Consider the following 11,909-nt stretch of genomic DNA (forward strand, 5'->3'; position numbering starts at 1 on the left):
GGAAGGTCTAGTGGGAGGCCTAGTGTATTAATCAGAAAAGACCTGAGATCCTGTCAGTCTGAAATATTTGAGTCTCTGTGTGTCCATGTTTGTGAAAATGGATCAAACCTCTTCAGCAAATTAAATTTTGATTCAACGTGTGTTTTTAAGAGTAGTACATAGTAGGGCTTCCCTGGTGGCGCAGTGGTTGAGAGTCCGCCTGCCAATGCAGAGGACATGGGTTCGTGCCCCGGTCCGAGAGGATCCCACATGCCGCGGAGCGGCTGGGCCCGTGAGCCATGGCCGCTGAGCCTGCGCGTCTGGAGCCTGTGCTGCGCAACGGGAGAGGCCACAACAGTGAGAGGCCCGCGTACCACAAAAAAAAAAAAAAAAAAAAAAAAAAAAAAAAAAAAAGAGTAGTACATAGTAAAGAGAAGTAGAAGCTAGAACCAACTAACAGAACAGGTAGAGAATAAGGGCTCTGCAGATGTGAACCAGATTCTCTGGGGAGACTTGCAGCTCAGGGTACCGAGTCTCTGTATCAGCCACGTGAGGCAGAGACAGCCAAACCAGCGAGAGTTCATCATTGTGACCTACATTTTCATCCTCTCAAGTATTTAAAAGATGATAAAATCAGTTGCTAAACTTTCTCCCTTGAAACATACTAAGACCCTAGAAGAATCTGAAATAAGAAACCAACATTTGGGGGTTTGGGGTTTTTTTATTATTGAGGTATAGTTGATATACAATATAAGTTTCAAGTTTCAACATTGTGATTCACAATCTTTAAAGGTTATATACTCCATTTATAGTTATTATAAAATTTTGGCTATATTCCCTGTGCTGATCAATATATCTTTGTAGCTTATTCATTTTATACATAGTAGTTGGTACCTCTTAATTCCCTACCCCTACCTTGCCCCTCCACCCCCTCCCTAGTGGTAACCTCAAGTTTATTCTCTATATCTGTGAGTCTGTTCCTTTTTTTGTTATATTCACTAGTTTGTTTTATTTTTTAGATTCCACATATAAGTGATGTCATACAGTATTATCTTTCTCTGTCTGACTTAAGGAAACCAACACTTCAAATATGCTTAACTTTGATAACCATTAAAGAAATGCAAAGGAAAATATTAAGAACTGCTACTTCATACTTAGTAAATGAGCACAAGTAAAGGAAAATGTAAGCCCTGATGCCAAGAAAGTAGCTACACTCATGTACTAATTGGTGGCTTTGTAAATTGATTTAATCTCTGGGAGTAGAAGAAAACAAAACTCAATGAATGCCATAAAAGTGGGCCAAGGATCACATTCTCATTAATTTAAGTCTATAAAATAATTTAAATGCAAAAATCCATGTAGTTAAAGATATCTGTTTTACTGATAGATAAATTGCAAAAAAATTGAAAAAATGTTAAATGTCTAGGGCAGAGGAATGGTTAAAGAAATTCTGATATTTCAACTCAACAGACTCTTTATAAGTCCATTAAAATTATAAACATTAAACCCACATGAAGAAGTGTATATGTGTTGAGTAAAAATGCACATAGAATCGTGCATGTTCTATTAGTGCGGCTCTCTGAAAGCTATTTACAGGTATAGATAAAAATTGGAAGAAGCCTTAGAGAAAAGCCTTAGTTATGTGATGATGTTATGGATGTATTTTTTGGTAAATCACAAATAATAAAGCATCAAGGAAAGCATGTCATACTTGAGAATTCCAAAGATTAAGAGTTCTAAATACCCTAAACCAGAGTAGTGAGATGACAACATGAGCGATGTGAAATCCCTCATCCCTGACTGAGTGTGAAATGGCACTGGGATATGACCATATTCCTTTTTCTTCCATAAAAGTACTGTGGTTTAAAAAAAAAAAAGTTATGTAGAGTGATGAATGTGAGTCTTGCTTAAACGATACAAGTGGCCTTATATTTAGAAGATACAAAATTCTCATCTGAAAAAGCCTGTCAGGTTTTTGAAAAAGGATGGTAAGCTTCTAACCCAGGTGGGCTTTGTACCCAAACTCTTTGCAGAGATTAGAGTTGGGGGCAGTTGTTCTCATAAGTCCGGAGTGATGGTTGGGATGAGTAGAGGCAGAGAGCAGCCCTCTGCCCTTTGGTGTTGCTTTACTGTAGGGAATGAAGCAGTAAAATGTTGAGGGGGCTCTGAGGGAGCATCCTACCCCCCATTTCACCCAACCTCACAAGGCACAGTGCAAGAATCTCAGAAAGGCCCATCTGGGACGATGTGCATGCTTGTCACCTGACTTGCCAAATTGCATCCCATAAGGGCGGCAACCAGCAGTGACGTGTCAGCTGATGGCCGCGTGACATCGTACAGGCTCACACAGTGCTGTCAGTATGCTCGTGGCAGGGCTCACTCTTCACCATCTTCCAGTTCTAGTGGCTATCCCTGGAACAAAGCATGCCTATATCTGTGTGGCGTAGACCTCATCCATTGGAGAAATCTCCAGATGTCAAGAATCAATCTACAACATGGTGAGGAGGTTGGGGAGAATCCTGCTCTCCTCACCAGGCAGGGCCAGGAAAGCTGAGGATCTGTCACACCCAGGGACAGGAAGGGACAGTTTCAACACTACTCTTGTGTTTTCCAGGGTAATTCTCTGCTGTGTATGCCCAACGTGCTCAAGGTGTACTTGGAGAATGGACAGACCAAAGCTTTCAAGTTTGAGGCACACACGACTGTGAAGGTATTCAGAATAAACTTGAATCTCTTTCCCAGTGAGAATTTGCTGGCTCCCAGGACCCCGGGGGCATCTTGCCAGGCAGCTACCTTGGTGATCTCACAACCACCATGGTCTGAGCACCTGCAGTAAGCCAAGCACTGTGTTAATCTCATTTAGTTGCACAAACACCCAGCAAGCTGGTATTTTAATCACCATCTTGCAGGGGAGGAAATCAGGGCTCAGAGAGATGAAGTACCCAATACAACTCATAAGCTTTCACCCTTAACCACTGGGATTCCCTGCCGCTTGTATGGGACTCCACCTGCTACCCAAAAGTCTAGAGTCGCTAAACTCCCAGGCAAGGTGTGCGGGCAGGTCCAGGCCCCTGTGAATTCTATTCTGGATGGAAGTCAGTTTGACTTACATTTAACAAGTTCCCCCAAAGGAGATACTCTGAGACAGGTGGTACAGAATGAGGTAGAAAGTGTTCTCTGTCTCCCAGGAGCCTGCAGTCTAGTTGAGGGAAGATGGATGTTCTTGGAACTCCCAGTAGTCCAGGGCAGGATGAAGTAAGGGCTGTAGAGAGAGGGACAAGGAAGTGCTCAGCACGCAAGGGAAAGAGCACCATCTTTCCACGTGACCATGTTCTGTCCCGTCAGGACGTCAGAGAAGGCTTTGCAAAGAAGCTGGACCTGGTCCCGTCAGCAGAGAAGGCTTTGCAAAGAAGCTGGACCTGAGCTGAGCTTTGAAGGGTTTCTAAGGCTTCAACAAGCACAGGTGGGGACAGGGTGTTTGAGGGGTCAGAGGATGCACATCAGTCTGAAGAAGTCCCATGAACTAAGGCAGAGGAGCCAGTAAGACAGGCATTGCCCAGGAAGTAGTAAACCATCCCACAGGACTGGAGCACAGGCCATCTTCTCATGGGAGGAGTGGGAGATGGCACGGGCTGGCTGTGGACGGCCTCGAATGGCAGGCAACAGAGTTTGGATTTTATCCATAGACAATAAGGGATGGCACTATAGTTTCTGAACAAGGAAGCAAATAGTGTTAGAGGGAGGCACCAGGGACGAAGCAAAGAAAGGAGTTGTTCAAACATTAAAAATCGTGTAAGAGTCAACACTGAGCCCAGCTCTTCTGATACTGGGGGAAGAACAGATTCAGGTGGGCAAGTGCAGCTATAGGTAGCGGACAGTAGCCAAGATACACACACACACACACACACACACACACACACATGCACATGCACTTGAGTGCACACGTGCATACTCAATGCACGCACACACACCAGTGTTCCCTGGCACCTCCCTTTGGCAGTTCCTAGGGCTGCCCCAAATGCTCTATCCCATTCTTATCTTGGTGTGACTGAGGAGAAGCTGGAGAAAGCCTGTCTGACCCTGGGAAGCTCAAACCCAATGGAGGAAGGGAGGGGGAAGTGGATTTGTTCAGAGTTCACTACATGTCTGGCACTTCCCTGGGTACTTCCTCGTGCACTGTCTCACTTAATGCCCCCAGTAACCTTGTAAAGTGACAATTATTAACCTACTTTTCAGATGAGAACACTGGCCCAAGAGATCTCAAACTTATCAAGGTCCTAGCTCCTAGCTGGCTTCCAACTTGGTCTGTTGTCTCTGAACCCTGCACTGGAGGTGGCCACACTGCCATTCTGCATGAAAGTTGTGCAAATGCGTTAGACAACGTGTCTACTTCTGTCATCTTTGAGTAAAGTGCATTGGAATGGAGGGGATGACTTATTTAAAGTGAGTCCCCCTTTGGTGGCCAAAAAGACTTTGAGATGATTTACACACACTGCAGGGGAATTAAAGCTAAGATGACAGATGGAGTTGGTGAAATGGGCAAGGAGTTAGCTGGTATAATACTGGTTAATTTTACTTCCCTGTAGTAGCCAAATTTTTAAAAAGCAAGTCTTTTAGCTCTTTATGACAGAGAAAGAGGGGGGTATGTAAACAAATCCCCAAATGGGTAAAAAAGGGAAAAACCACTGTCAGTTCATCAGTGACTTCTCTTCCCCACTGCCTTATCAAGAGAAGCAAATTTCTTACATTAGAAAACCTCTTTCTCTAAATCAAGTAAAATAACATGTCATTTGACCCAGTGAACATTTAGTGACTCTCTTGTGTGTGCCGGCAAAGCTGTTGATGATACAGAAATAAGTTATGCCGGGTCACTCCCTTAGGGAGCCTAGAGTCTTGGGGTGGGGCTGGGGTGAGGAGATGAGACCTGGGGTTATTTCACAAGGAGACTGTTGTGGGTACAGTGTGCTCAGAACCAGGAAATCGGGATATGAAAATGGTGTGGTGTGGGCTCTAGGAAAAGAGAGCTTCCAGCTGGGTGGCAATGAAAGGCCCCCAGGATGTGATGGCCTATGAGGCCGACTTGGAAAGATGGACAGGAATGGGTCAGGAGTGGTAGGTGAAGACAGCTTCCCGGGCATGTGGAATGACACCAACAAAGATCCAGTGATGGGCTTCCCTGGTGGTGCAGTGGTTGAGAGTCCGCGTGCTGATGCAGGGGACGCGGGTTCGTGCCCCGGTCCGGGAGGATCCCACATGCCGCGGGCAGCTGGGCCCGTGAGCCATGGCTGCTGAGCCTGCGCGTCCGGAGCCTGTGCTCCACAACGGGATAGGCCACAACAGTGAGAAGCCCGTGTACCGCAAAAAAAACCCAAACAAACAAACAGACAAAAAAAAAGATCCAGTGATGGGAAATTTTGGCAAGTATATGGGGCTTGCGAGCAGGGTACATTGGAAGAAGCAGCAGAAGATGAAGTGGGAGAAGTGGGCTGGCACCTGATACTTGAGAGCCTTGAATATTAAGCTAGGGAGTCTGGATTTGGGCTAGTGGGCCATGGGGACCGCTGAATATTCTTGAGCCAGGGAGAGCTTGAGAAGAACAAGGCTTAGACAAGCTTCTCTAGATCAGGGGTCAGCAAACTGGTTCTGTAAAGAGGCAGATAATATTCTAGGTTTTGCAGGCCATGGGGCTTCTGTCATGGTTACTCAACTCTGCCATTGTAGAGAATGGGCGTGGCTGTGTTCCCATATAACTTTAATTACAAAAACAAGCAGTGGACCAGATTTGGCCCACAGGTGATGGTTTGCCAACCCCTGCTCTAGATGCAAGGTGGAGGTCAGATGGGTAGCGGGGTGGGGTCCTTAGGGCACTGCTCAACAAAGCCAGGAGAAATGTGTGAACTCAAGCCAAATGGAGAATGGAGAGAGGGGACAGAGTCTGGTGAGGGGCTCTCTATCATGGCCAGCTCACAGTAGGCATTGAATTAATGTTGTTGAGTTACAGAAGCAGATAGACCCTTCGGGACTTAGTCAGTGGTCAGTTATGGAGGCTATGGAGCAAGTGGGAAGAGGATTCCAAATTGGGAGCTGTGAGGAGCAGGTAGCACCTGATGGTGTGGCACTTACTAAATCTGAGATTCTGGAAGGACATCTATGATGAGTCCATGATGATTATTTATTCACTGAGTGAAAGTTCATTGAGCATCACTGAGTGCCAAGCTTTGGGGATATAATGGAACACAAGACAAGCAAGATTCACATTCTGGGGAAGGTTAGCATCTAGTGGGGTAAATGACAATAAGCAAGAAAACAAATAGCAGCTAGCATGTATTGAACACTTGCCATCTGCCAGGTGCAATTGTAAATGCCATATATGGGGAAATTAGTTTACCGCACACAACCCCTGAGAGAGGTGTGAATATTATGACCATCTTAGAGATGAAAACATTGAGGCATAGAGAGAGTAAGCACTTTATCCAGGGACACACAGCTAGTGAGTGGAAGTCTAGGTCTAGAGCCCATTCACTTAACTTTACTGTACTGTCTTATCTATTACTAGAGAACAGAGCTGTCCTTGAAGAAAATCATATCCAGTAGTGATGAAGGAAACCAACAGGACCTGGGACAGAGAATAACAGGGGCAATCCCATTTAGACACAGCGACCAGAGAAGTTTTCTCTGAAGAGAAAGAAACAGCCTTGTGAAGAGTGTAGGAGGAGTGTGCCAGGCAGAGGGAACAGCGTTGTGAATGCCCTGAGGCAGCAAAGACCTTGTGATGACAAGCGGCCACTGTAGTGAACGACGAAAATGTGGCATGGTAACTCTGGTGGCACAGTATTAATTATCATGTCATCCCGTCAGCCCCTCTAAATAGGCATCCTTATCCTCCATTTCATAGGAAGAAACAGGTTCAGAAGCATCAGGTTGATTTCCCGTAGTTACATAGAGAGTAGGTGGTGTGATTCTGTCTGGTAAGCAGTTGATGATGCAGACTCCAGAGAGAGGATGAAATCTGGAGACCTTGAAGAGAGACATAAGGCCCCAAAGGATAGCTTCAGCCTTTCGAGTAAAGCAAGAGAGGGTGGCCGTATGGGTGGTGCTGGAGCCTTGACGGAAGGGGAGCGGTGGGTGTAGGACCTTGAGGGGCATTGAGAAGTCCCACATGTGGCCCGTCAAGATTTGGCTGCCTGCGTTGGCAGTGGACCCAGTCAGTGTAGGCCTTTCTCTCCCCAGCTGCACCGAGGAGCAGAGGGAAAGTGAAGGGAGTCCTCCCTGCTCTGTGCCTGAACGTGAGGGCTGGCCTGTTCCTCGGTGACCCTTATGCCTCTGTGCCTGCAGGACATCATCCTCACGGTGAAGGAGAAGCTGTCGATCCGAAGTATGGAGTACTTTGCGCTGGCCCTGGAGGAGCAGTACAACATCTCACGGCTGCACCTGCTGCACGAGGAGGAGCTCATCCAGCAGGTACCACCTGCTTCTGCTTCTGGTGAGGAGATCTGGGCTGGGCAAGCTGCACGCCTCAGCCAGAACCTTTGGGTATAGGGCTGAGTGCATCTGCAGGTTTGATGCGCTTTCTTGTGCCCAGAAGGCACAGAGCTCACTCAGCCTGGTTTTTGTATGAGATAGGCAGGCCCCCATTTTGCAGACAAGGAGACAGAGGCTTAGAGAAGTAAGGTGACTTACTCAAGGTAACACAGCCAATAGAGCTCTATCTTTTACTTCCAATTATGATGACCTTCCTCTGAACCTGCTGCCTTTGAGATGTCAGGGAAGCACCTGTTGCTGTGTCTAAGCCCTTTTTGTAAGACTTGCCCTCTGAGCTCATCCTTGACGTCAGGACAGGGCTAACACAGTCAGTCCACCTGTACCACTCAATGTTTCAGCCACTCAGTGATTTGTCATACCAGCTTTTTAAAGCCAAACACAGGTCAGTTCCGTAATTTTTTTTTTTTTTTTTTTGCGTTACGCGGGCCTCTCACGGTTGTGGCCTCTCCCGTTGCGGAGCACAGGCTCCGGATGCGCAGGCTTAGTGGCCATGGCTCACGGGCCCAGCCGCTCCGCGGCATGTGGGATCTTCCCGGACCGGGGCACGAACCCGTGTCCCATGCATCGGCAGGCGGACTCTCAACCACTCCGCCACCAGGGAAGCCCCAGTTCCATAATTTTTAAGAAGAGAAACAGCATGAGCAAGGCATGAGCTCATGGAAGCCGCTCTGAGCATTCTTCACTGCAGATGAATTCCTACCATGGTCACTCATCTTCTAATACTGCTGCTTACAAACTTTTTTTTAAATCACTTCTGTTCCATTAGCATTGGAAAAAGAAATCAAGTTAAATCACTAAGATCGTTGAAGTGAAAAAGAAGTAAGGTACAGGAGAGAGAGAGAGATACACACACACACACACACACACACACACACACACACACATACACACACACATAGATATGTATATTTATAACGTATAATATACTATTATTTGTGGGAAAGAAAAGAATGTACATATATAGGAGCATATATACACAGAGACTGTCTCTGGAACAGTATATAAGAAACCGGACGCAGAGATTTCTTCTGGAAAGGGGTTGATGGGATCAGTGGGAAACTTTGCTCTTTTGAGCCTTTTACATTTTATACCCATGGGAAAGTTAAGTCAGCAGCAAAGGTCTGCACTGACTGGGGAAGCACTAAAACTGAAATCTCTGGGGACTGTCTTTCATTGTCTTTTTTTAAAAGTTGTTTTGTGGAATAACTGTGAGAACAAAAGCAGAAGGTGAATCGTGTCTCTCTTACGCATCCCAGGTGGTACAAAGGGAAGAGTCACATGACTACCGCTGCCTCTTCAGGGTGTGTTTTGTTCCCAAGGACCCCCTGGACCTCCTGAAAGAAGACCCAGTAGCCTTTGAATACCTCTATCTGCAGGTGACCCGGTCTGCCCTTCCTAAAATAACAGTGGTTGTTCTCGGTCTGCCCTTCCTAAAATAACAGTGGTTGTTCTCAAAGGTGGCACATTGGGTTATTTTGAACATGAGCTCAAGGCAATTAAGCAGCTCCCTGGTAGGGATTATCTTTATCTGAGGGAGAGTGGGCCTGATTATCCCTCAGCATTCCTTTTTGTGTCACTGAGTTGCTATGTTAGGAGATTTGCAATACATTAATGAAATTAAGGCTTAGTCCTCAATGTAGATGATACATTTTCTAATACCATTTAGGATCTTTAGAGTTACAGCTTTTATTGCTAAAAGGGGCATTAGTACTTCAGAGCCTTGGAAAGGTCACATAATTTGCCTGGGTTACCCATTTGGTGGTGGAGCCAAAAATGGGTTCCTTGATCTCCTAGCCTGGTGTTCCACCTGCTCTATCTACTTCCTTCGGTGAGGTTTATTATGTCATTTTTATTCTGATGAAAAAATCATTTGGGAGACATCACCATTTTACAGATGAGATAACTAGGTATATTGACTTCCAGGTCTCAAAGCTGCCTTTCACCTGAGAGAACAAGGAACACAATCTGTTCTTGTTTCCCAGTTCCTCTGATCTTATCTCTCCTAGAGCTGCAGCGATGTGCTCCAGGAGCGCTTTGCCGTGGAAATGAAATGCAGCTCTGCGCTCCGGCTCGCGGCCCTGCACATCCAGGAGCGGATCTATGCATGTGCCCAGCCACAGAAGATCTCTTTGAAATACATAGAGTGAGTGGCAGGGGACTTCTGTGTCCCGCCAGCAGCAGCTGTGTTGCGTTTGTAACTTGGCTGGCCCTGGGCCAGGATGGCCGGATTCACAGAAAGCTGATAGTCACCCACCTACCCATCTGTCTGTTGTCTTCCCATTCATTTCCCTCTCCACCCTGTCCAACCCAGCCTGGCTTCCCCAGATATCAGAACCTGGGTGCTCCCTCTGGGGCAGAAACCACCTCCAGATGGAATGACACAGGATCCCTTTGTAATTTCCCAGTTCCTGGGAGGATGTCTCGGGAAATCAGTTGACAACTTCAGCATACAGCTCTTCTGAGGGCAGGAATGCCTTGAAGTTTCATTTGGTGTGAACCAATCGTGTTGCATTAGATTCCTATTAGGGTAGTTTCAAGTCCTGACCAATCGTGCATTAGATTCCTATTAGGGTAGTTTCAAGTCCTGAGGTTCTGATACCTCCTGATTCTCAGCTTAAAATTTCACCTTGCTCTGTGTGGTGTCACCCCGATTTGCTAACCTCTTGCCTGAGCATCAAAATCGGATGGGGAATTATATTTTAAAAAATAAAACAAATCCTTGGCCTTACCCCTGATATACTAGGTCAAATCTCTAGAGAGTGGTACCTGAGAATCTGTATTTTTAATGAGTTTGTTGGGAGGTTTTGAGGCTGTTAGGCTGGCATTCTGAAGCATGGCCTCAGGGATTCACAGGTGCTATGTGTTGCCCCATGAGCGTGTGCTATACAGGTGTGATGAGTAATGAGCTCCTAGAATGACCATGGGGTTTAATTCCTGAATGGCTGGTTTTTGTGGAGTGTGTGTGTGTTTGAATCTATGGATAGATAGACAATTACACAAACACACACACACTCTTCATGTATATATTAACATATACTCCACAAAACCAGCCATATATATCTTCTGCTGAGAAAGAAGCTTATAATTACAGTATTCTTAGAACACTAAGTACTGAATCAAATATAATTATGCTCTTCATTAGAGTCAAGTAAACGGTAAAAATGGGCCTCCTTGTCTCCAATGTCTTGTGGCAGGAAGGATTGGGGAATAGAGAACTTTATATCTCCAACTTTGCTACGAAACATGAAAGGAAAAGACATCAAGAAAGCCATCAGCTTCCACATGAAGAGGAACCAGAATTTGCTGGAACCCAGACAGAAGGTAATGTAGCCACGGCTCCTGTCGATCACACAGCTGTCTGTTGTGAAACCTCAGGGAAAGAATTTTCAACATTGACTGCATTTTAGACAAATGAAAACTCTGGCTTCAACAGTCTTTTTCATTTTCTTTTTTCCTTACTTAAGCAACTTATTTCTGCTGCCCAGCTACGTTTAAATTATCTACAGATCCTTGGGGAACTCAAGACATATGGTGGGAAAATCTTTAATGCTACTTTAATGGTATGTATTAAAGAACTGTGGGGTCCTACCCTTATAAAGGTTGCAAGAGGTTCTCTGAAGATCAATGTATCTTTTAGCCTAAAATTCCTGAGGACTGGGTCATGGACTAGAATTTGTTTGGGAAACTAAATATTACGCCATTGGGGAGTGTCTATCAAGCCATTGCTTAGAGCCAGCCCTCTGACAGATGCTGGGGGAGGCAGAGCTGAATGAGATGTGATTCCCACCCTAAAATGATGGAGCAAGGCACCCAACAAGACAAAGCAAAGCCACAAGAGGCACAGGACCATTGCTGTGGGGTTTGATGACAGAGGCCACCACTGCTACCTTCAGGTTGAGTGGGGAAGAAGGGGTTAAGGAAAGGCAAGAAGGTTGCATTTGGCCAGATTTCAGTACAGAGGAAAGGCGTTTTGAGGGCAGGGTACTGTAAGAACTTTACCCTGGAGCTTTGGGTATATGAAGGTAAAGAGGAAAAAATGGAAATCCCGAAGGAAAGATAAGAATGTTAGACTGACTGCCATGCTGGGGCCCGATTGTTCAGAAGAAGGGAAGAAGTAAGGGGTGGAAGGGTGAGAAGGGAAAAGAGAAGCAAAAGAGCCCCCTGCTGTGTTACCCATTCCTCCCCTGGCCTGCTTTTTGGAGCCTAGGCCTAGAGCTATGTGCTTTGTGGCGGTCAGTGATGGGGGGTGTGGCCTAAGGGAACTCTCCCTCACCACTCAGTCAGCCCCAAAACTCTCCAAAGACAATTTACCAGTTATATATATATATATATATATATATATATATATATATATATATTTTTTTTTTTTTTTTTTTTTTTTTTTTTTT

General features: G+C 45.6%; 1 protein-coding gene across 1 annotated transcript in view; it reads left to right on the plus strand.

Annotated features, from left to right (window-relative positions):
• FRMPD1 (FERM and PDZ domain containing 1) overlaps positions 1–11,909 on the plus strand; it is a 46,730-nt gene that overhangs the window by 24,218 nt on the left and 10,603 nt on the right. The window contains exons 6-11 of the mRNA XM_007456009.1: positions 2,594–2,689; positions 7,315–7,440; positions 8,778–8,897; positions 9,528–9,664; positions 10,716–10,842; positions 10,986–11,081. Coding sequence (XP_007456071.1) covers positions 2,594–2,689; positions 7,315–7,440; positions 8,778–8,897; positions 9,528–9,664; positions 10,716–10,842; positions 10,986–11,081 — 702 coding nt within the window. The remainder of the gene's footprint in view (positions 1–2,593; positions 2,690–7,314; positions 7,441–8,777; positions 8,898–9,527; positions 9,665–10,715; positions 10,843–10,985; positions 11,082–11,909) is intronic.

This window comes from Lipotes vexillifer, unplaced genomic scaffold (genome assembly GCF_000442215.2).
Source record: "Lipotes vexillifer unplaced genomic scaffold, Lipotes_vexillifer_v1.1 scaffold920, whole genome shotgun sequence".
Lineage (NCBI taxonomy): Eukaryota > Metazoa > Chordata > Mammalia > Artiodactyla > Lipotidae > Lipotes > Lipotes vexillifer.